At 45.0% G+C, this 26,080-nt stretch overlaps 2 protein-coding genes across 5 annotated transcripts in view; both read right to left on the reverse strand.

The window, feature by feature from the left end:
* Positions 1 to 26,080, reverse strand: part of LOC105687871 (CCR4-NOT transcription complex subunit 6-like) — a 404,495-nt gene that overhangs the window by 76,006 nt on the left and 302,409 nt on the right. The window lies entirely within an intron of this gene.
* LOC125501402 lies at positions 10,873 to 18,060 on the reverse strand. Its single transcript, XM_048657107.1, has one exon. The coding sequence runs from the start codon at positions 17,018 to 17,020 to the stop codon at positions 11,816 to 11,818; it is 5,205 nt and encodes a 1,734-aa protein (XP_048513064.1). The 5' UTR covers positions 17,021 to 18,060; the 3' UTR covers positions 10,873 to 11,815.

Below are 26,080 nucleotides of genomic sequence, written 5' to 3' on the forward strand. Positions count from 1 at the left end.
CGCGCCGGGTAAAAATCGAGTGAAATAATGCTATAAATCTAGTCGGTTTGTTTTGAAAAAAAAAAAAAAAAAGAAAAAGCTCTCAGCTGATTCACGTGGGCGACTCGTTTCGCCGTTCGCATCGCGATTGGATTAACGTCGTGGCGAACTTATAATTTCATATCAAACGGTACGAGGGAGTCCGTGGAGCCGCGAGAGGGTGGTGTATATCTCTGCAGGCGGAGAACTTTAATTTTGTCGAATCGCAAATTTCGCCGTACCAAAGGGTGATTAGCATCGTTTAGATAGAAGAATGGAAGTGGAGTACGCCGGGGGAATTCATTAGACGAAAACTCGTTGAGATTCCTACCTGGAAACGCGGAGGCGCCGAAGCGGCTTAATCGATAATTTGATAAACGGTGATACCCGAAGGGCAGAGCGGCTTTCGCAAACGGAATTCTCCGACGAGTATCTCCAATTTTTTTAACGCGCTAAAAACTTTTCGACTCTCGCGTTGTCCAGATAAAAATCCGTGACACTCGAATATTAAATAACGAACCAGAGTCGGAGTTGATTAAGGGTGGTCTACGCCGTCTGATTCGATCTAACGAGCAGGTAGTACGTACATAGAAGGGTTCGAATCGAGCTCATATCTCGTGCGTCACAGCTGAATAACCGTGAGGGTAACGAGTGCAGGTCTCCCATTTTCCCTTTTCTCCCGACTTTTCCGAGACGCGCGGCGGGGGATGGTTTGCGGTGTACGTCGCGTCGCGTCGCGTCGCGGGGGTGGTGGGGGTGGGTTTGTTCGGGACTTTGTTACGGCGCAAAAGGTTTGGTTAAGCAGAATAACGTCGAGAGTTAGAAGTCCCGCTAATTGCACGATCCCGATTCATGTTCGTATCCCGTAATTAAATCCGCCTGTACAACAATGGTCCGGGATGACAGAGATCTCGGGGCATACCGCCGAATCGTTCGCACAAAACCAGACATCGCCGATGGTACAGCCGGTCGGCGCTGAAGGTTTATACACACCTGTATACATATCTACCTACCTACCTACCTACCGTACGTCTGTGCGATATACCCGCGCCCCTCGTCGGCGTTCGGAACACAAGAACAATGCCCGGGCATTGCACCAGATTGCACGCCCTCTGCCATTGCAGCACTTTACCATTCCAAACCGCCCTTCTTCTTCCTTTGTAGCCGGGCCACTCGGACGTTGATATTCCAACAACTTGCCCCGATGAAACCGCTATTTACGGAGACGCCCTTTGCCCCCCTCGTTCCTCTCCTTCCTTTTTCCCTTTTCACGCTACCGTTCTCCGCCGGCACACGGTTGAACTTAATTGCTTCGAAACCGACGAAAGCCTCTGGTTTGTGAAAAGTAACTGGAAACTTCAATCGAGCCGGTCGAACGTCGAAAATATCTGGTTCGGTGTTTTCGAAAATTTTCCTTAAAATTTTCAACACAATTAGCCGAACTCTCGAGCACCTCGCCATTTGACGCGAGGGTAGGGAAGTTCAAGGTAAGCACGATTTCCAGAAACACTCGACAGCTAGCTCTCTCCTCTCCTCCGCTTTGCACGGCAAAGTTTACTGTCCGCGATATGCGATGTTATAGGAGAGCAACTTACGTACGTAGGTACGTACCTACACCGGTTTATACCCGTGCGCGCTTCTATCTTGATCAAAGCGCGGAGGTATCGTTTCAAGATTGTACTCCGTTCGCCCTTAGAGGCGGCTTAATCAGCCATTGTGCAAACCACTCCGTACACCGCAAAGCAGTTCACGAGTGTGCAACGGAGCTTCCTCTACCAAGATATTCTCTTTATACACGTCATCCGTCGCTAAGTTTCGCCGTCGCGATTCTACCGTCAAAAAGCTACTTTGCATTTCACTTTGTACAACGCCGAGCGAAAATCGCACGCCCACATTTATTTAACGAGCTTTGTTCAACCACACCGCATAAGTTTACCAATCACGGCTGGCGATATTTCCGACTGTAAACTTATCCACGTCCATCCCAAAAATGAGGAACACTTTTTCGATCTGTGTGCTTTTTGACGAAAAAGACATTTTATTTTTTTTTTTTTTCGTCACTAGGGTCGATCTCCGAGTCGAAGACGGAGATGAAGTTGAAAATATCGCCGGTCCAATTACGCCCTTCGTTCGAAGTTAGTCGAGACCACTTTATATCGTTAAAGTATTTGGATCCCCGCTGCTCCAGCATCTGTTATGTTCTTGAGCTATACCCGATTGCATATACATACATACACATATATATTCCGTATTACTATTTATGTTACTCGCTACCTACGGTGATGTAGCTTTGCACATTTCTCTGCTAATGTGTCATAGGATAAAATATGTTGACAACGAGCTTACGTTCGAATCGCGTTACCGTACTTCAAGTGTAACTAATTGTAAGCGGAGCAATTTAAATCGACGGAATCTCGCTTCGCGAATAGTTCGCGAGTTTTGATACTGGATAGTTCACGCCAAAATGTACTTTTTCTTCCACTTCCGACCGGAATGCAAACGTTCAATAAAAAAAAAAAAAAAAAAAAAAACGAATCGGTGAGTTGGAAATGAGAGTTCTAGGATCCAATTCTTCGATTCTAACGATCTGAGATCTTTTTTCAAATCGCGTTCGGCAGCGACGTACCGACGGAGTGAAATTTTTCGCTCGTATCGGTTCGAGGAGCTTTTGAGTAAAAAAATTTTGACAAATGCGAACAGGATTTCTGTAACTTAATCCCCGAACGCGCGTCGGGTATATATTATATTTGTAACATATATACGGTGCCTTCGGCAAATATATAATCGCTTCTTATTCTCGAAAGGTATTAATTGGGGGGCTCTTTCGTCGAGCGATTTTATTTTCCCTTCGCTATTTCATACCGGTGCACTCGGCACTCTCTCTCTTGTCGGCATTCGCGTGTTCCACGGATATGACGCATGGGCTTGGGCGCGGCACGTATATAGTAGTTGCATAGCGCGCGTCGCATTTAATTCAGCGAATACGCAGACACGACTCTGCCTCGTCTCTTCCACCTCCGGGCAATGATTCACTTAAGGCCAAGGCGAGGTTGGTTGTCCCGGCCCACGAAGAACGCGCGTCCACTTACAACGGGTATCGTAAACGGCGGAGAATAATGAAAAAATCAACAAAAAAAAAAAAAAAGAAATCGAAACGAGTCGCGTAATATCTTTGCGTACCTCCTTCGGTTTTCGTGTTCTAGAAAATTTGACATTTTTTTCCGGATTCTCGTACACGCCAGAAACGTAATTGTACCAGCAGTACACTTACTGTCGCGTATAGAGAGAAACGAACGAACAAAAAAAAAGAAAAAAGCGTGAAAAAATGAATAAATAATAGTATAATTAAAAAAATTCATATCGCATATGTACGCGGAAACGTGGAGGTGTACGTATACCTATAGCATACGTAGCGCGGTAGTGTGCAGGCACAGAGGGTGGCTACGGAAGGAGAGGGTCGTGCTTAACGCGTCATAGTGAATAACGACCCGATTACTGGAACAATGCGAGAAGCCTACTTTTGTCTCCCTCTCTTCCACCCTCTGCCTCATCCTCCCCTTATCTCACGGTTCGCTCTCTCAGTTCCCGTCTCTCTCTCTTCCCCCCCCCCCCCCCCCCCCCCGTTTTACCTTTCTCCGATGCGGGAGACCTACCCCCGGGTACCCGGCGTTTGTTACCGTTGGACTAGGAAAATTATAGCCGCGTGCGCAGCGTCGCCAGCAAATTACGGGTAGGTATATTTTGCATGGCTTAAACGGCTTAAAATCTTGCCACTCGCGTACAACCGTAGCCGCGCCACCGACGCTACGTTACGATATACATACGTATACCGTAATACCGTTACCACCTATATTCGCCAGACGGTTGAACACCGAGAGCGCACGCGGCACTTTTGTTTCCGCACAAGATACAGCGTTCGTTGTTTTCAGTTTTGGCAAAAACTCAAGAGGGTTGAAAATAAGCCGAAGCCTCGACCGCCGGAGGGTCGTTTACACGCCCGGAGGCCGAAGAGGTATCTTCTTATTCTGCATATACGCGTGAAAATTTGGCACGGCTTTTCTCGAGATTCGTTTCAAAACCGTACCCGCTACCACCACCCCCCCAAATCGGTGTTGCCCGAGGATGAAAACGCCACTCTCAGGAATTCCGGAGCACCTAATTGTACGTAAAACTTTGACCGTTTCAAACCCGACAGAAATTAATCACCGCTGACTTCTGACCGGATGTCAATCGATTCGCGATCGACTTCGTCGCGTCCGAATTTCCAACGCGTCGTTAACAACCGCCGGTAACCGATAGGGTGTACGCGCGTCACGAAGGGTTAATGAAAGGGTGAGACGCGAGGTTCGGTGGCGCGTGAGTATCGCGGGCGTCTCTCCCTTCGCGGGTCAAATACCGGCGTCAAATTTTCGAAATTCTGACGTCAGTCGAGGTGCCAGGTACCGGTCGTTGACGGGGTTCGTTCTTTCGTGACCCGAACACTGTGGGAGGGTGCCCGTTACGCGGTTCGCAAACACTCGCCCCGATTGATTTTCCCAAATATTTTAGCGATCTCACAGTTCCCAGAAGCGTATACGCACGGTAGCGCGACTCTCTCCTATACGTATACGCACACCGCGATAAATATCAACCCGCTCGTCCTTTGCTAAGGAGACGTAGCGGCGGTTAAGGTCGTTCAATTACATAAGATTACGGAAAGCGATCTCATTGGTTGAATAATCCGATTAATGACGATTACCCTAGTTTATTTTGAGAACGGTGTTACGTATGGTCGTTGATGGTCTTCGTTAAGGTCCTCCGTGACGGTTATGGAGACATATTGCGTCCGAAAGGACGCGTGGGGATGTACCGTAAAACGGACCAAGGGGATCGCGCTAAGGTTACCCCAGAAATCGCGTATCCTTGGTATACGTATATATATACACACGAGGGTGGGTTCATCCGTCTCAGAGATTTCCCTTTCCGATTATTCCGATTATATAGCTTCGGTATTGCGAATTTCCACGGTATAAAGTGTCGCACCGTTCGCTTGTCATCTCGGCGAAAAAAGAAGGGTCAAAAAATAATAATTGGCTCTTCGTACCGTTTGACCCGTGGCCACGACCGGGTGACTTTTGTCGCCCCCCTAAAAGAGCCATTCGAGCATAATGCACAAGAAAGTATATCGAAGGGGAGAAAGCGATATAGGAGAAACTCGTAGAGGAATCGAAGTGTGCAACTCTAGTTGCCGTTAGGATCGATATGCAACACCGTTCCGATTCATATTTTTCTATCCATCTACACGCATATTACAGATCCTCTTTTCACATACTCGACATCTTCGCGGTCTACGTACACCTTATTGACTTTGAAACCAAAGAGCAACGGTACCTCTCGCCGGTGGACTCCCATTAAAAAGAATTCGCTTTCACGAGACGACGCGCGACGGTCCGTCGACTCACGTACCCCGTATTATTTTACCTTGGTAATTGAGCGAACCTCGGTGGATTCGATTGAAGAAAATCGAGCGGAGTTCTAGACGAGTGGGTACCGCATTGTCTGAAAGACTCACTCGCGCTGCCCACACGCTCTCGGTGGTCCGTCGATATCAAACATCTCCACGAAGTCGTCCTGAGCTCGAACAACCGTGTAGTCCTGCGCTCGCGATACTCCCGGTGACACGAACAATGCAAATCTAACGGATGTAAGAAAATCGAACGAAGAACACCGGACGAAAGAAACGTCAGCCGTTCAATCCGGTCTTCTCCGGGGCGTACTGTGTGCATTGTTTTTTTTCTTCTTTTTTTTTTATCTTTCGGATTGACCCAACGAGTAAAATGGATACAATGTTACCGTAGCGTGTAATGGAATTCATCCGATCGTTGAACCCGATAGGGGTGCGAGGGGGGCGCCGACGCTCCCGATGACACGCGGTCAGTGTCGGTGATTGTTACGGGCGGTGCATCGGAATATGGAAGTCGGCGAGCCTCCAGGGGTTGCTCGTTAGCGTCCGGCCAGGTTTGCCATGATGTACCACCTCTCCGTGCATCCTGGTGCTCCCGCAGGAGGTTCCAGGAGGAGCGCGAGGCGAGGAATGGAGGAGGGAGGAGGGAGGAGGCGGCGGGGGCGGGGGGGTAGCGGCGTGGCCACGGGCGGCGAACAATGTGCCATAACTCACCGCGCCTCACGTGTTCGCCGACGCCAGGGTGGACCCGGGTTTCCCGGAGATCGTGCCGAGGACAATCAACGTGCTACCGGACCACACACACGCACGTGCCGCGCGCTCTCCCTCCTCCACGGCAAACCAGAGACTCCGCCGGACTGTCATCTCTCTCCGTGGGCAGAGGAAAAGAGAACGCGCAAAAAGCAAAAAAAAAAACAAAAAACAAAACGAGAGACGGACGAACAAGAAGAAGAAGAAGAAGAAGAAGAATAGGAACAAGTACAAGAAGAAGAAGAAAAAAAAAGTGACGGACTACCACCCCTTCGCAAATTGCCTTCGTGCAGAGGATATATTAAGGACACGGAACTCGACGTTGTACAAATGTGTGGACTAGTAGCCCATCCAACTCCGTGTGTCCGGACTTCTAGTCCTAACGTTTTTCCTCGAGCTTTTTTTTTTTTTCATTCCAGAGACAAAAGTAACACGCAGGTCACATGACTGGTTCTCCAGGACGTCGCTGGTTTCGTATAAAAAGCGGAAGGACTTTCCTGGAAGGCACCAATGAAATACCTTTTAGAAAGTCCTTGTTTTCTTTAAATCAACCATTCCACAGCCTCGCAGTTTCCTTTTTCGAAAATGGTCCATGGATTCCGCATGATTCGCGTTCGATCGGTAAGAATCGCTTCATCGATACGGAAAAGCGTGAAAAGCTGACATGAGCTGGACTTAGAATTAAGTAGGGATCAGCGTTACTTTCAATCCCTATTTTTTTTTCTTCATTTTCATACAGGTATCCCAATATCATTGACCAATAATTCTCGACACATCAGCTCTCTTCTTGACGTTTCGTACGCAACTTTGATCGGTGTGGTCCGATGTACGCCTGCCCGGCTTCGATTGATTCTGACTCATTTTTTTTCCACAAACAAACATCAAGATTTCGGCTGTGAATCACAAATAAATCCGGTCAATCACAATCAGCCTTCTTGCTGAAACGAATCGTGTAGATACATCCACGGTTCGATGATTCTGTTGGTTTGTTAAATTTTTCAATGCAACCGACTCATTATTTGTGCAGCTGACGCAGCTAGCGGAAAGCTCCAACGGCTCGCGGACTACGCGTACACCTTTTAATTTAATTATGAAAACTGTGGGGGGAGGGGAGGGGGGATGGGGGGATGGGGGGGGGGAATACATTTCGTTTGCGAAGGATAGCAAATGTCAGGTGAACCCTGCTACAAATACTGGCAAACAAAATCGCTCGAATGCAAATCTGTTTGATAGAAGCGTAGGTATATACGTAAAAGGGAAACCGTGGCGCGGGTGCGGCCGGTGAACGCGGGCGAAGCTTTAGCGAGGAAAATATTTCATTCGAAACGTTGGTACACGACCCATTTTACGTGGGATTAAAACTACCCCAGACAGTGAAAACCCGGGGAGAGAGAAGGACTGACCCCGGGAGTAGCGCGAGTTCCGCGCGCACCAATTCTTTGTCGGAGACTCGACCGAAAAACTCGAACGTTAATACCTCGCGTATATTTAGCGTGAATTCTTTTTTCTTTTTTTTCCATTTTTTTTTCTTCCTCACCTGCATCATCGAAATAAAATAGTTTGAACATTTTTCTTTCCACACCGGAGCGTAGCGCGTATTATTCGCATCGGATTCTTTCCATTCGTTCGATTGTTTCTTATTTTTTATTTTTTCATTTTACTTCGTCGAGATGGGATGAGTGTCGCCAGACGTTAAAATCGCACAGGTTTGTTCGACGCAAATATTTCCGATGAAGCGAATCCCGCCGCTAGTTTTATGCACAAAATGAAATTGAACGTGAGCGATCAAAGAAAAGTTGAACCCGGGCTAACCGCCGCCGCCGCCGCCGCCCGGTACGGTAGAGTCGTCGGATGCCGAATCGAATATACGTATATTATACACATATACGGTCGAGCCTGTCGGGGATCAGAGCGGAGTCCTTTTCTCCGTTGGAAAAAGCTATCGCACAGCTTTCATCTCGTCGGTCTAGCGACGACGCGAATAGCGCAAAAAAAAAAAAAAAAGAAAAATGGTAAAACGAATAACGAAAATAGAAAAAGACGAATTAAAAAAAGAAAAAAAAAAAAAACGTAAAAACAAACGAAAAAAAGAAATGCTGCGAGCGAATAACGAGACGCGAGAAACTGCAACCGTCTCTTTCATCTCAAACCTTTAATCTTTCATATTCAATTTTGGAGAGGCACGTGCATTTGAGAGCTCGCACTGACAGTGTGTTTCATTTTCCAACCCTTCGGTAGGGGGGGGGGTGGGGGGATGGGGGGTGGGTTTCGCGGCGAAGTGGGTAAAATGGCCGGGTGCAGCACCGGCGTTAATGACGAGGTACCCAGGTTCTTGTGTCAAAATTTAATCAAACCGAAGCTTTCGTGACCACGAGGCGACGCCGCGACGCGCTCGCGTACCCCGCCCGCCTCTCTGTATTCCCGTCCCGTTTGAAGTGCACGTCAACTTTTAAATATGGTATAATTTTTTTCCGCCGCCTTTCTCTTCACGTTCGGTTACCGACTCTTCCATGGTACTCTGTGCAGCCGCTGAGGCTAATCGCCGAGAATTTTCTCATCGCTCTAAAAGCTCAACAGTCATGGGATTAAATTTTTCAGAAACTAATCCACTCCACGCTAAAGAGATCAACCGAGTTTTTTAAGGATGAAACGAAGCTTCACTCTTTCATCTGTACGCGTACGCGAATAAATTCAAGATGAACGAAAAGAAAAAAGCACCATCGTGATAATTGTAACAAAATAACGAGAGAAATCTGTCTGCTTTTCAATTATTTGTTTGTTTTTTTTTTCACAAACGACTGGAAAGCTTTTTCTTATGCGTGACTCGCGTACCCAAATAATCGAAATTGTGAAGCACCGTCGTTGAGTTACACGTCGCGCAAAGTTCGTAGCACAAAATCTTAACCAAATAGGTGTTCAGAAATTTGATCACATTGTACCGATATGAATTTCGCGTATTACAGCGCACGGCGAATCGATGGCGGAAGTTCAGCGATGCAGTGTGTATCTGAAAATAGCGAAGGTAGATAGGTGCGGGAAGGTAGGTAGATAGGTGGGTAGTTATTGTTGTTGTTGTTGTTGTTGTTGTTGTTGTTGTCGGGTTTGGTCAGGTGTGTCCGACGAAGGTAGTAAATCTGGGAGAGTTACGCGCTCGTTCGCAAATAAACGGCACGAGAGAGATTCATGGCGCAATTGAAGGGAGGACTTCGATATCGTCGGGTGAGAATCATTTCGGCGTGAATACGGAATCGGATCGTTTGTTCGTCGGTTCCTTTGGACGGAAAATTCATCCTTCCTCCCGCCGATGACCTGTGCCAAAGTTCGCCGGTCCGTTCGTCGTTTGATCGGTCGACTCGCTTAGCGTATTCCTTTCCGATCGAAGGTTTCCCCGTACCCTACCTACTCTGTCTAACTGGGTGACTAACGAGGAGGGTCCCCGAACCCCGAGAGTAGGTTATTTGTTCAAAGGGAAAATTTTGCACGGAATTGATGATATGTAAATAAATCGGGCGCAAACAGCGCGCCCGAAATAATTGCCGGTAGGATTTTTCACCCGTCCTCGATACAGGACGATACATCCAAAAAGAGAACAGTGAACGATTCGAGGAACGCAGGAAATTCAATCCGCGATATAATTAAAACGTCTCTCGAGCTCCGCGAGACAACGAATTATCCAGATTTTCATTCGATCCCGTAATTGAGGAGGAGGAGGAGGAGAGTGAAAAAAAAATCAACCGAGTAAAAACAAGAGATCCGCAAATATCCACGTCGCATTTGTTATCTCAAGCTAAGGCTTCTGTTCCGCGTAACAGACGTCATAAGACAAGGTTGAATTACCCGCGGGCGATAGTGGAGATAGTAAAATAGGGGAATAATTCAACTTGGGTACACATTATATACGTCCGCGAGAGGTTGAGACCTTTAGATAGAATCAAAATGTTCTCGGCACATGTAGCTACGTACCATACGTATATCGTGAGACGTTTCAAGCGCATGCATGGCAGTCGGAATATGGGTGGTGGATAATAGGAGTAGCTACATATTATACGTATACCCAAGCCGTAGGTGAAGTGGGTATACACGGTACACACCCACCCGCTGCAATATACTTCGTATCGATCCCTATCAATGTAAGGATAAATGTTTCATTGCTCTATTCCACAATTCCACGTACCGAGTGTCTACCGGCGATCTATAGTCAGAGGCTGCACGATTCCGAGTTTTAGAAATCGTATAATAGCGCTGAACGTGTTACACCCGTAACGCCATTGACATTGTCCGTCGGGAAATCTTCGGATCCCCGAGATATTATCTCCTCTTACTCCGAAGGAGTTTTATTGGCGGAAAAGTTTTTCCCCTCAAAACTATCGCTCACTGTACACGCTTCGAACTAAAACTCTCGAGTCGCAAACGTTGCAACCTGATTGCGCCATTACGCTTTGTGAACTTGAATCGTTCCAATCGACAAAAGGAGATAAAAGTAAAATCATATTCCGAAAATCTAGCGACGAAATAAAAATCTCCTTTTTTTTTCTGGGGCGCGCGCGTTTCGGATGTAAAGGTGATGAGAATTTTTGGGAACGTCAGACCGACGCACACTCGTAGGGCAGACACTATCGCGAGTCCCGTAAGTAAGCTATCGTGTCGATGGGGGATTGTTTGTATGTGTTAGCACGAGTAGGTTCTCCTGAATCGCTTGTATTTTCTCAGTGTGTGGATGCAATCACAACTTTAATAAACAAAGTAATTTATTCAAATCTGATCGCATATGCTTACAAGGGTACGAATAATGTGAGTATACTACGATACAAGTGGATCGTCTGTATTGATTAATAGGTACAAGTAGACCTATTAACCGAATGGTATACGAATTGAATTACTTAAACCAAGCAAGGTAACTCAGTCAAATATTACAGGATAAAAAGGTATAAGTGTACCTAGTGAATCGCGTCAGCACCGGGGTGTACGTTCACCTCAGCGAGTATTCGACGAAGAAGGTACGACGACGACGACTGTATGACCACGACTGGTTAAAAAGTGTCTTTACATTGACTTATATTAAGGCTATGTCTTGGACTGAACCCAGGGGGTGGGAGGCAATGCCAGATACCTCCATGCGTAGGTTTTTTGAGGGGTAGAAGACCCGCCCTCGCGCGGCACACGTGTGGGACCCTTAGCGATCAGCCAAGGGACCGATGCGTCTGGCCACCACGTGAAGTTCTTAACATTGGGACGTTGGAAAGTCCCAAATGTGTAAACAATCAAGTGACGCAGAACACATCCTAGCCTTGGGTTTTTCGCTAGCTTTTCCAGGCATGGTTATTGTCACTAACAAATAAGGTGGGTTTATGACTGCACTGGAAATTCCGAAGGGTCAGACTTGGCCTGGGATTGCCTCCCCTCAAGAAATGAAACATTCCATGAGTCAGTCCGACAGTCAAAAAATAATTATATTTATGAGTAGGTATATCTACTAGAACTATCCCATGTGGGGCCGAACATCCCGCCGGCCTTGAAAGAACGTACTTTCAACGCACTTGAGAGTTCAATTATTATGACTAAGTATATAGAATAACGTACAGTCTTATAGATAAGTGTTTAAGACTATTCGTGCTCCTCTAAGGGAAGTATGCAGACCTTTGCTAGGGCCCGTTTTATTATGCCGTTTCGTGTTTTAACGCTGACCACCCTAGTGTGTCCATCTCTACCTGGATGGGTTTCTACAATTCTGCCCATACGCCATTGCATAGGTGGAACGTTGTCATCTTTCAAAATTACCATCGCACCCGGTAGAAGTGTCGTTTTTTGTATCTCCGTCCATTTTGAACGCTGCTGTAAATTCGACAGATACTCCAGACTCCATCGTGACCAGAAATGTTGCTTTAGCTGCGTTATGCGTTGATACCTGGTCAAGCGGTTTAAGGGTACGTCAAGTAAGTCCGGTTGAGGTAACGAGGTAAGAGGCTCCCCGATTAAAAAGTGTCCCGGAGTTAAAGGTATCAGGTCGTCAGGATCGTTCGATATAGGTGTTAACGGTCTCGAGTTTAAACAAGCTTCGATCAAACTGAACGTCGTGTACAGTTCTTCGAAGGTGAGAAGCGCGTTACCGATAATTTTTCGTAAATGCGTTTTTACCGATTTTACCCCGGCTTCCCATAATCCCCCGAAGTGTGGTGAATTTGGTGGATTAAAATGCCAATTTATGGATTCTTGCGCGAAGTAATTTGTGATCGTAGCGCGACTTTGTTCGTCCTGTAAGAGGCTACGGAGTTCCTTCAGTTCATTATTCGCGCCTACGAAGTTTGTGCCGTTGTCCGAGTACATGTCGGACGGCCTACCGCGACGAGCTATGAACCGTTTAAAAGCGTTTAAAAACCCCGTGGTTGACAAGTCGACGGCTACCTCTAAGTGAATAGCCTTGGTTGTAAGGCAGACAAAAAGACATAAGTAGGCCTTACCGGTTTTATTACGTGAGATTTTTATGGAAAACGGACCCGCGTAATCTACGCCGCATTTTAAGAATGCTCGCGCTGGATTGACTCTAGCGTCAGGTAGATCGCCCATTATTTGATTTAAAGTGTTAGGGCGGTTTTTAAAGCACACTATGCAATGACGCAGGACGCTTCGTATCGTGTTTTTACCTGCTAGTGGCCAGTATCGTGTGCGTAGAGAAGCTAGTAATGCTTGTGCCCCGGTATGCAAATGGCGATAATGCTCATCTCGAATGATGAGTTTGGTTAATTTGTGTTTTGCTGACAGTATAATAGGATGTCTCTGACCCTCAGGTAGGCGAGAATTCCGTAACCGACCTCCTACTCGAATAATTCCATCTTTATCAAGAAATGGATGTAGTGTCAACAATTTACTATTATTACTTAAACCTTGATTGAGTTTCAATGATTTCCGTTCGTTAGGGAATTCTTGCCTTTGCATGAGTCGAATTAATAAGCTGAGGGCTGTATTGAGTTCAATGACCGTTAATGGTCCGCACCTTCGGTTATTCCGATTCAAAGTGTTGTGCTTGAAACGTATACAATAAGCCACTACGCGCTTAAATCTACTTAACGACGAAAACTTATCAAATATTTCAAAGTCTCTGTCTATATTTAAAAGTACCACACTCTGCTGTTTGGTCTCGGGGATGTCCGTCGGTTGAGACATCTGGGGTTGCGGCCAGTCTTCAGGCCCTTCAGAGAGCCAGGTAGGCCCCTGCCACCAGGCTGTAGTCCCTTCCAGTAGTTGAGGGTCGATGCCCCGTGAGATGACGTCAGCGGGGTTGTCCTCAGATTTAACGTGTCTCCAGGCGTGAGAATCCGTGAGGTTTTGGATTTCTGATACCCGGTTAGCGACGAACGTCTTCCATTGACATGGTTCGCCCTTGATCCAAGCCAGAGTAATGGTGGAGTCGCTCCAGAAATATGATCGGTCAATATTCATTCTGAGCGCTCGTGTGGCCTTATGACTCAGCTGTGCCAGCAGAAGTGCGCCGCATAGCTCGAGCCGTGGAAGGCTTACGTTTTTAATTGGTGCCACCTTTGATTTGGCGCACAGCAACCTTGAAGTCCAGGTGCCATTTTGTGTGTGCGATCGAATGTATAGGCAGGCTCCGTACGCGGCTTCAGAGGCATCGCAGAACCCGTGCAGTTCGATCGTGTCCGGGCTGGGCGTTTTCACCAGCCGTGGAATTTTTATGTGTTGCAGTCTATGTAGCTGCCTGACATATTGCGTCCACATTGTGTGGATGTCTAATGGGACTGATTCATCCCAACTTATATTTGACAACCATAGGCGTTGCAGTATGATTTTTGCCCTAATGGTTGTAGGCCCGATTAGTCCAAGTGGGTCGAAAATCTGGGCTATGGTTGATAGTATGGTTCGTTTGGTAACCCTTTTTGAAGCGTCTGGGACTTGCACGTGGTATTGTAGCTCGTCTCGTAAGGGATTCCACCGTAGACCTAATGTTTTCACGTCGTCTCCAATACTGCGAGTCGCCATAGTAACATCATTGTTTATATTATTACGTAACGTTTCGTCGTTCGCTGCCCACTTGTATAGCTTGAAGTTTGCAAGCTGGAGGACTGTTGTGACTTCACCTTTAATGCGGCTTGCTTCTTCCAATGTGTCTGCGCCGGTGATCAAGTCGTCCACGTAGAAATCTTCCTCGATTATCCGAGTAGAATCAGGGAAGCGGTCGCGATTTTCCAGTGCCAATTGTTGTAGGCATCGGATTGCCAGAAAAGGTGATGATGCAAGACCGTACGTTACCGTATTCAATTGGAAGGTTCGCAAGGGTTCTTCCGGAGAGCGTCTCCAGACTATGCGCTGGAGATCCCGTTGATCCTTGTGGATGATTATTTGGCGGTACATCTTCTCAATGTCTGCCGTGAAGACATACTTGTGTTGTCGGAACCGTAAAATGATCGAAAACAGATCTTGCTGAATTGTTGGGCCGACTAGTAATATATCGTTGAGAGATGTACCAGCCGTAGTTTTACACGAACCGTCAAATACCACTCTTAATTTGGTTGTTAAACTATCTTCCTTTAGAACTGCGTGATGAGGTATATAATACACGTGTTGTACCCCAGGAAGACTATCGCTGATTGCTGTCATGTGGTTCAAGGATTCATATTCGTCCATGAATTTAATGTATTGAGCCTTCAGGTGAGGCTGCCGTGATAATTTGCGTTCGACTGCGTGAAAGCGTTTTATCGCGGTTTGTTTTGAGTCTCCTAACTGAGAGACATCGTTACGTAATGGTAACTGGACGATGAACCTTCCATCGTTTTTGCGGGAGTGTGTCTGCTGGAAATGTTCCTCACAGGCCCGTTCTTCACGTGTGTAATGTGATCTTCCGTTGCATTCCTCCAATTTCCAGAAACGGTGCAATTGATCGCTGATTTGTTCGTCGGTAACGAATCCACAAAATTGGTGAGTCTGATTCTTCTTGGGATGTGCGACGGCAACTTCTCCGGAGATAATCCAACCAAGCTGTGTTTTCTGCATCATGGGTTGTCCGTCGGTCAATTTTATTTGACCTGCACATATCAGTTCCCAGAAGATTGATGCACCGATGAGGAGGTCAATTCTGCCTGGACGATTGAAAGTTGGGTCGGCCAGGGTCAGATTCTCAGGTATACGCAATAGTTTTGCGTCGATCCACGTGGCGGGATGCTGCGTGACAATCTCGTCGATGACGAGGACCGACAGCGTGCTCTTGTAGGCGTGCTGTCGTGATCGTATCGTTAATTGTACTCGTTCGTGTACTTTCGTAGAAGTATTGTTGATGCCACCGATTGGCAGGTTGAATCGTTCCCTAGGTAAGGAGAGTCGATCGCTGAGTTCCCTAGTCATCAGGTTTGACTGGGACCCTGAGTCGAGAAGTGCTCGACATTCGTGTAATTTCCCGTAACTGTCTTCCACGAAAATCAAGGCAGTGGACAGCAGTACTTGGGATTTTGCGGTGCCTACCGCACCTGTGAATGGGGCCGTCGATTGGGAGGTACTGGCTCCGTCGGACGGTCGCATCTTCTGAACATTGTTGCCAGAAGATCGTGGATGCTCTGGATCTGGTGTAGGTGCACTGGATTCCTTTGCATTTAATGTGTGCTGATCAGAATCCGTATGTAATAACGTATTATGGAACCTGTTACACTTTCGGCATCGGCCGAAGGTACACTTTCCATTATGTAGTCTCAAACAGTTCATACAAAGTTTATGCCTTTTGACTTCAGTTGTCCGCGCCGCGACCGATAAATTCCTAAACACTGGACACCTGTACACTTCGTGGGAGTTTTCACAGACCTTACACTTTGAAGAGTCTGTTGAGACGCCTGTGAAACTAGTATTGTCCCGTCTAGAGTTCGATTGTCGCACATTACCGGAGGAGTTTAATTTAATTGCTGTCTTTGCAGCCACGTCCGTGTCCACTATTGCGCACCGTTCTTCCAAAAATTCGATTAATTGAGCTTCTGTCGGCATGTCGATATCCTTCGTGAAGCATTTCCACTCGCGTTTCGTCGTGTTGTCCATCTTGCTGACAATATGATACGTGAATACTGCGTCCCACGTATTTGCCTTCAGAATCTTCAAGGACCGCGAGAGCTTCTGAGCGTGATCAAGCATTTGTCGTAACGCTGGACCCGATTCTTTCGGTATCGAAGGAGTTTCGGCTAACGATTGAAGATTCCGACTTATCATGAGCTTCGTGTTGTTGAATCGTTTCGTCAGCATTTCCCATGCAGTTTTGTAGTTGTCCGCGGATGCTGTTAACGAACCGATCACGTCTGCTGCGGTGTCTTTAAGTGAAGACCGCAGGTAGTGGAATTTTTGGATATCGGCTATCGCTGGGTTGTCATGGATCAAAGCCTTGAACGTATCGCGGAAATTTAGCCATTGGTCATAATTACCGTTGAACGTAGGTAAGCTCATCGTTGGTAATTTTATGCCAGAACTGATCATTTGACTATCTATATTTCCGGTTTGATTTGTGATTACCGAGTTGGGCGTAGCACTGGTGTAACGTTGCAAGAGCGTTTTTGCCCTACCTATTGTGGTGTGGTAGGAATCTTCGAAGATAAGGCGTTCTTCATCGTGATTCGATTCTTGGTCAATTGCCTCGATCTTATTCTGCATTTCGTTGAACTCTGCTATGATATTAGTTGCTTCGTCAAGCCGTGATAGCAAGCTTCCGAAGTCGCCTGTGAGTGGATCGAAGGAGTTGAGCCATGTTGCGAATCGAGTTATCCTGCCCTTGATTTGTCCTCGTGCGTGCCTCAACGCGATTAAATTGGCCATCGTAGATGGCATCGTATGTCGGTTCTTGTAGCCCGAATGTGTTGGAGACTATTGTCTTCACGTGAGTGGTGGAATAATTTTCCACACTGATAAATGTTCGTTGGTGATAATTGTTTTGTAAACGCGGTTTAGATCACTGCACGTACGCGAACTATTCACCACTAATATTACTGGATCACTACGTTGTGAATCCGGCTCGAAGGACCAAAAAATGTTTGTATGTGTTAGCACGAGTAGGTTCTCCTGAATCGCTTGTATTTTCTCAGTGTGTGGATGCAATCACAACTTTAATAAACAAAGTAATTTATTCAAATCTGATCGCATATGCTTACAAGGGTACGAATAATGTGAGTATACTACGATACAAGTGGATCGTCTGTATTGATTAATAGGTACAAGTAGACCTATTAACCGAATGGTATACGAATTGAATTACTTAAACCAAGCAAGGTAACTCAGTCAAATATTACAGGATAAAAAGGTATAAGTGTACCTAGTGAATCGCGTCAGCACCGGGGTGTACGTTCACCTCAGCGAGTATTCGACGAAGAAGGTACGACGACGACGACTGTATGACCACGACTGGTTAAAAAGTGTCTTTACATTGACTTATATTAAGGCTATGTCTTGGACTGAACCCAGGGGGTGGGAGGCAATGCCAGATACCTCCATGCGTAGGTTTTTTGAGGGGTAGAAGACCCGCCCTCGCGCGGCACACGTGTGGGACCCTTAGCGATCAGCCAAGGGACCGATGCGTCTGGCCACCACGTGAAGTTCTTAACATTGGGACGTTGGAAAGTCCCAAATGTGTAAACAATCAAGTGACGCAGAACACATCCTAGCCTTGGGTTTTTCGCTAGCTTTTCCAGGCATGGTTATTGTCACTAACAAATAAGGTGGGTTTATGACTGCACTGGAAATTCCGAAGGGTCAGACTTGGCCTGGGATTGCCTCCCCTCAAGAAATGAAACATTCCATGAGTCAGTCCGACAGTCAAAAAATAATTATATTTATGAGTAGGTATATCTACTAGAACTATCCCATGTGGGGCCGAACAGGGATGTTCGTCGTTTTCGCGTAGCGTTGAACAGGATAAGCCCATTACGGTATAGAGTAGCGGAAGCTGGAAGCAACGATACGTCGGAGAATGTGATGTGATACAATACCGAGGGTCGGTTGTTACAACATGCGAGGAACAGCTTGCGCCTGCTTAAAACCAGGTAGAGATAACGTGCGCTGTGCATATCTCTATCTACGTAGACGGATCGTAGTCGTAATTATCAAGGGTGGAATAACAATCAACCGTGCTTCAATTATCGGGGCACGTTGACGGCACGTCGAGTCTAACCACGTGGAAATTTATCCTCTCACAATATCCCCCCCCCCCCTCCTCTCCCCACAACCCCCCGTCGTACCGCCGGCTATCCGTCTCACGAACAATCTCTCTACCGACATCAAAAGAATTTCACTAGAATTTTTCAACGACCTAGTCAAAGATTTATATAGAAACTTTTCGAAAGTATAAAGAAGTTGGAAAAATTTCAGTCTTCCCTCGGGTTTCCCGTCCCTTTCACCGCGGATTAACGTTATATTCCGTGTACGGTATAACGTACGCGAAGGTACCGGATGAGATTTATATATATATATATATATTTTTTTTTTTTTTTCGTGTACATTATAATACGATTTCGTTCCAGTTTCTTTGGTTAATTTTTAGAGTGAAGAATTAAGTCGCGTCACGTGAAGTACATCGAACACGTCAAGTACCCCCCCCCTCCCCCCGTACTGCGGTGGTGGAAGATAAGCTCAACTTCGTGCGGGAATCGGTTGTAATAAGTAGCGTGGGATATGTATTATATACATATGTATATTTATGTATGAAAGTTCGTGTAAAATCCTCGCATTCGTGACGGCAAAGTGTAAATTATTACTACTTTATTCATGTTTTGTTTCATTCGCACGCCGAGTCAAATTTTTCACTCGTTATCGTAATTTGACAAAAACATGCCACCGTAATTTCTTACTCCTAAATACGAGAGGTACGAACGCCCAACGATGATCAAAGCGAATGACAGTTTTATCGCAAAAACCTAAGAACAGAAAAAAATTCCACTTTTTCGTACTCACGGATTGGAATCCGTACATCCGTAGAATTCGATCCCGGAAGTACAGATGATCGTTATTCTTACCTGGAACAGACGAGAAAAAAGAGGAAAAAATTAAATTCAATGAAATCAATGATCAGGTACTATTGATACGATCGTCAGAGGATCGAGGTTTCTCAGGGGGGTTTGATTCTCCAAATTTCTAGGGAATGAAAAACCAAAAATCTCTTCTCAAATTCACAAAATATTTTTAACGAACGTTTCATTGTTCAACCTGTAATCATCCGGAACTTTTTAGCCGTATGATCAAAAATAGGACACCCTGTACATAAGTGAAGAAGTTATATATATATATATATAAACGTATACATTACATCAGGTACGTGTATAATATAGATACGGTTACGTGTAGTAAAACACAGCAGAGCAGTCGATTTTTTTGCTTTTTTTTTCTTTTAAGAGATTACGAGTGGGACCGGTTATGTGACTTATAGTTTCATACGGATGTATCCATATAGCTAGCGTTATAGGGTGTGTACACGGAAGAGTGTACGTATCGGCAGGATATGTTGCGCATTTATCAAATTGCACCGTCTGAATCTATCATAGGTTACGCATTTTAGTTTTTTTACGTTTCTTTTACATTTTCTTTCTTCAATTCTTTTACTTCAGGTACTTAAAAACGCCGATCTTGAAATCGAGAGTGGAAAACGTGTGGCAATTAAACCAAAATTGTTGCGAATTGAAATTTCTTCAGTTTTCCAAACCTGCGTTATTTTTATCAAATTCCTAAGATTTGTTCGGTAATCGTGTCCGACTAAAGTCTTTCGACATGAGATTACATATAGAGGCAACTGAGAAGTCACGTTTCTATGCGTATGTATGAGTAACTATAATCATAGAGATCTAGATTCATAATTTACCAACTTGTTGTACATTACCGTTCACTTTGATACTCGGCGGTTTGTATGATTATAGTAATAATATACAAAGACCGGAAATTATGTCGATGCAACAAATTATTTATATTTCTCCTATATATGTATATATATGTATATGTATGTATACGCGGAATGTGTAATATAACGGATGTAGAGAGATGAATGAAATTTGCAATAACCATTAAATCAATGTTAAAACCGCGAGAAATTCAGCGTTATAGGAATAACACGGAGCCCATTAATAACGCTCGGACGTGTAATGGCGCAACGAAAAATCGTGACTCTCGATTCGAAAATGAATAAATAAACGAAATACAATCGGACGAAACAATCTGAGTGTGGAAAAAACGTGGAACAAAAACGAAAATAAGCGAAAAAGCGAAAAAATTCTTCAAGTTATTATCGAACCGCGGCGCACCTACCAAAGTCTTTAATGGTGGAAGGGGTCAACGTTATTGGCAAGAAATCTCATTCAGGCGAGGAAACGTGTTATTACGTAAACGTACGTGCAAACAATCGAGACAAGTACCTTACCTACCTGCCTACCTGCCTACCTGCCTCGCAGGGAGAGAAGGAGCGAAGGGGAGGGGAGGGATAAAAGAGAAAAAAAAAAAACAAGAAATGAAAAGAGAAAAAACAGAGGAGTAAAAAATGACGGAGGGAAGAACGGAGAGAAATGAAACTTGCGAGCGGCAAAACGTGCTCTCGTTTTCATCCCGTCCTTACGGTAGGTCGTGGTTGACACGCCTCTTCGTTGTGCGAGACTTCTTTCAACGGTTTTAAAAAAAGAAAGAAAAAAAAAAAAACCGGAAATACAAATTACTCACCGATTTACCGTGCGTTTATCGCGTATGTAGATATATGGAAATACCTACTTGGGGTATACACCGGCTATCCGTACGGAGAACAACATCCACCACCACCGCCCGGAGCTAATTGTTGTTTCATTATAAACTCGTTCCCCCGTACTAACCTTCTCATTTCACTCGAGGGTAAATAGTGGAAGTGGAATACGTACATAGGTATGTACATAATGACTCGTCAACCGGGCTCATTACAGTATGAATATATATATACGCAAACCCCTACGATCCGCCGATGGCCGCGGGTACAATCGTTACGATACGTCTCATCGTAATTTGCAAAATAGTTGCTCACATCCGTCTTTATCATCTTCGATATAACAGTTCTATTGCAGGTTGAACGTTCGAGTCGATCTTCAACGATCGGATTTTTCCGCTTTTTTTTTTTTTTTGTTTTTTCTTTTTGCAAATCATTTTTTGCACGGACTCCTATATTAGAAGAATAAAATTCACTCGTCGTTAGTTTTCGTGTAAAATGAAAAAACATTCGGTTGACGAATTTCACCTGTTCCAAAAACCAGGTGATTCGAAGGATACAACGAAACGAGTTGTTTGTTCGTCTCTGGGGAAGACCGTGGGTATCGCCGTGAAGGGATTTGAAGATTTATCGAATTTGAAAAAATTATCATATTTTTTTTCAACTCAAAGGCTTGATTTACGAGACATCTGGCTGGAGATTCGAATTTCATTGTAGGTATTTCGCGACCCGCGGCGGATTGATCCCGCTACCATACGCGTAACCCGAAAAACGGAGACGGTAACGAAAAGCAACGAAAAAATAAAAATAAAATAAATCTACGGAAAAGAAAGAAGGCAATTATTACCGGTAATAAATGTTAACTTTTCAACCCGAAATTAATGTTCGGGATAACAGCTGCCTCGCTTTTCGAGACAACACTTGTGGCAGGATGGTAATTATTACTCGGTCAGTGCCACGTATATTTACGTATAAACATACCGATATACACGTACGCGATATATCACGTACGCGAGGGTTGAATTTGAATTTCCAGTTGGCATCAACGGACATTCAAATAATTTACTTATATTTATGTATTCGGGCGTGTGTATAAGGTACGTCGGAAAAAGTAAAACGACGGATGTGTTATCCGTTCGAGGGATAGCTGCACCACAGATACACGACATATACACGGTGTAATAAAACGTAATTCGGCGCCAGGGGTACGTCCATCGAATCAGACACAAAAAGTAAAATAACCAAAAAAAAAAAAAAGGAACGAAAATTAGAAGAAAAAAAAAAAAAGCGGAAAGAAAAATCGAAATAAAAAGAGAGAATGATGAATGTAACTGCTACGGACAGGCTATAATCCAGAAACAATGTGTCGAATGAATAAAAATCAGATAATGGTAGAACACCGGCCGTAGAAGTCCAACGAGCTCTGTAGCTCCACGACCGCGTCTCTCTACGTACGTACGTAGGTGGTGTTCGGTCTCGAGCAGCTTTCGTATGTAACACACCCATACTTTATCTCGCCGTAGATTGATTGCCCGGTGAAAAATCTTTCTACTTCAATCAGCGATTCCCTGTAGAACTGCGGCACGTATTAAAAAAATTTTTCCGAACTAATAGATTCATATTCGGTCGAGCTAACCAGACTCGTCGATTCCTGGACGAGAGGTGGATTTTTTTCTGTTTTTTTTTTTTTTTTGTCTCGTCTCCTCCTTTTTTCAGATTTCTATTTTCCGACAGATAATTTGCTTTACGTAACCGTCGTACGCGGAATACGCGGAGGAACAATGAGAGCTACGCCAATGATTGTTAAAGCGTTTTTTTCCTCTCGAACCCATCGACAAATATGGTCTGCTGGATTAATATCCACCGTTCCATCGAACAATGAGAAGTGATTATCGCCGTGCAGTTGAAATTATCGTTATAACAATGGATTCTGCAGTAAACTTCTGGTATAATTGAGTTCGCGTAAAACTAATTTCCGTCATTAGCGCGGCGCTATTTATTTTTCCTACTTTTTTCTTTTTTCATCAGCTACAACGAAACGAATCACGGAAAATGGAGGGGGGGTGGTCACGTAAAACCCTTCGCTGACAAACTCTCCCCTCGTACGGTTCACCTACGATTTTTATACACCTATCAGCAAATAGATCTGACAAAATAGAATTCCAGAATTTCCAGGGAGAAAAAAAGGGGAAGCCCGATAAAAAATTAGTTACTCGCAAGAATAATTTCGCGATACAGTCGTAACGACGTTCAACGAATGTACGTACGTTCGAAGTACATTCGAGAGGAAACGAAACCCGCGTCGTGCGCGTCTCGTCGTTCGGTAGAGCGTGGGTACGGAGGATCTGTACGTACGTACAATGTACGAATACACACGTATATGTATAGGATATAAATGGCTCACAATAGATTATTGTTCGCTCGTGACGAGAGATGAATGGGAATCACTATTGTACTCGCGCCAAACCACCTGCGGAGTGGGAAAGGGCTCCGGAGTTTCGTTTTTCCAAAGCGCGCCGCGTTTCGCGTCATCCCCACCGACGTTTTCGCACACCGATTAGGTACGTACACACCGCGTACGCATGTTAAAAGATCATTACGTCCGCAACCTTACGAGTGAGACTCTTCGTACTACCCCACCCACACACTACCTGTAGTATCCGGCTGCTTCGTTTCGCTTAAACGAATCGAGACGTAGACGTGTGTCTATTAGTATCTTTCCGACGAACCTCCGTTCAGATTTCACCCGAAAAAACGGGCTACCGTAGGACGTCCTGAGTCGGGCTATTGTTATATTCGGGTCGCGTCGAACGCCGAAATACACGTAAACGACAACGAGGGGTTGCGTACACGCTACTTTCGTCCTGGATCGTCGCATGCGGAGGGGAAGAGAAAAAAAAAAATATATCCTCCCTCGGGACGACGATGGTTAATATTTTTTGACCGATATCGCTAGGAACGTGTCGAAATAATCGGCGAATATCGACGGTGAAAACTTGAAACGAAACTGACAATGAGTAGCCAGCCACCCCTCCCCCCCAGGGTAATTAACGAACGAACGAACGAACGAACGAACGGGCGGCGTTGTGTATTCGCGGTGGTTGTGTATAAATGAATGCTCCGTTGAATACTCTAACCGATTTTGTAATTAACTAAAAGCAAATTAAACTCGAATGTCGAAATCGATGCAAACTACTACCACACATATAGATTCTCGCGTATTATGTACGTACCATGTACTTATACCGTACCACACGACCATATATATATATATATATATACAGAGCGGATCGCGATACGCAAACTAACGCGTTGGCGAGCGATACAGGTATACCGTACGATACAGACAAAAGTTTGCGCCCCTCACGTTTCGCGGCACGCGGGGGAAAACGGAATGAAAACGGCGAACAAAGCGTGGGTAGCTGCTAACGAGCCCCTGGCTCCGCAAAACTCTACATTAGCCAATTTACGGATTGCCGATGTAGCAGATTCGTATTATAACAAAACTGAATTTACTCGGATTATTTATCAGCGATATTCATTGGAATCGTTCGGTATTTTCATCGTGCAGCAAAAGTATCGCTTGCATCGGGCCGCTATTAGCGATACTAATGAATGTCATGTGCGACGACTTATTCAACAATGTTGTTCATTTAGAATTCATTAAAGCTCGTCACGCTATCGCGTACACATAGGTGTACCGTTCGTACGTGCAACGACGGTCGATGAGGTCGTACAATTTCGTCAAATTATTTATTTTAATATCAGTAAGTGAAAATCAGCGGATTTTGATGATTTAAAAAATTCGAAGTGGGAAATAAATAAGATAAGGTTTTCATTGGCCGAGATAACGCGTCGGAATTCCGGATCCCGCGACTCTTTGGTTTCGTTGATTTTCAGAAGCGAGCCCCGCTGTGACTTTGCTAGAGGACTTTGCAATTCAAATTTTTCACTTGTAATTCAGCTAAGATTCCGCAAACACACTACCGCACCGAAAGTGGACGTATATATATATATGGAGTTAAAATTTAAACGTTGCGGAGCAAGTTTATACATATACAATCTTATTGTTTGCCTCTTCTCCCTCTGTGCAACGCGGACACGTGAAATTTAATTAGTATAATTGTCGGAGTTAAAACTAACATAATTGTCGGCTTAGCGGTAAGTACTAACAAATAAGTTTTTCATTCGTTGAAGACGTACTTGATTTTCCGCCACACATGCACTTTTTAACGAAAAATACAGAAATTTCTCGCAACATGCGCCCCGACCGACTGAACTGCAGACGGCGGTGCGTTACCGCGAATTAATATCAACCCACGTACGGTGGGGACCGAATTTTGACGTGCCCGTTTCTCGCGTATAAGAGGAAAAATTAGAGGGTCAAATGTGGTACCCCCGGAACTCGTATAAGCATAACATCGCGTCTCATATCGCAGCGATGCTCGTACACGATCAAAGTGAAGGCAAATATTTTTCGATCGTACCCGAGGGAGAAGCCCTCGGCGCGCCGCTACCCCCCCTAGAAGTAAATCGAGGGGAAGAAAGAAAGAGAGAAAGGAAAAAAAAAAAAATCGATTTTGGTCGGAATGACGTCGCTCGAGCCGCCCGCGACGCAAATAAAGAAGCATGGGCTAATCGGAAATCGAGTGTACCTACATGCCTGCAACTTATTGGCAAACTCGTACTTTGTATGCTCCACGTATACACGTGACAAGGCCGCCGGAAGAGAATGAGCAAATAAGAAATTCATCCCGAGACTCGTAAATGTAGATTTTTTCTCCAGGCAAATTTTTATCACGAGATCGTTATCGATTCGGAAAAAGCGAAAAAAAACTATCGATCGGAGATTTTCACCAGATTCAATCGACGGACCAAAAATTTAGATCACGTCAGATGTGACTGGATCTACTTCGATCAAAAATCCTTTCAAGAGAATTTGATCCAATCAGAGCTCAGTTTCAGATACACACTCGGTGTGACGGCGAATGAGAAAAAAGGAAAAGAAAGGATACGACGAAGGAGTTGCTTTGTAATTGCAGAGAGTGTAGAATGTAGTATCGTGTGATTGCGCGACCCATTTTACACTGGATCTTGCACAATTATAATCTACGGTGAGAGACAAACGACACGGAAACGAATTCCATCACCGTTATGAATTATATATGAAAACGCTGTACGAACAT

Source organism: Athalia rosae, chromosome 6 (assembly GCF_917208135.1).
Source record: "Athalia rosae chromosome 6, iyAthRosa1.1, whole genome shotgun sequence".
In the NCBI taxonomy this organism is placed as follows: Eukaryota; Metazoa; Arthropoda; class Insecta; order Hymenoptera; family Athaliidae; genus Athalia; species Athalia rosae.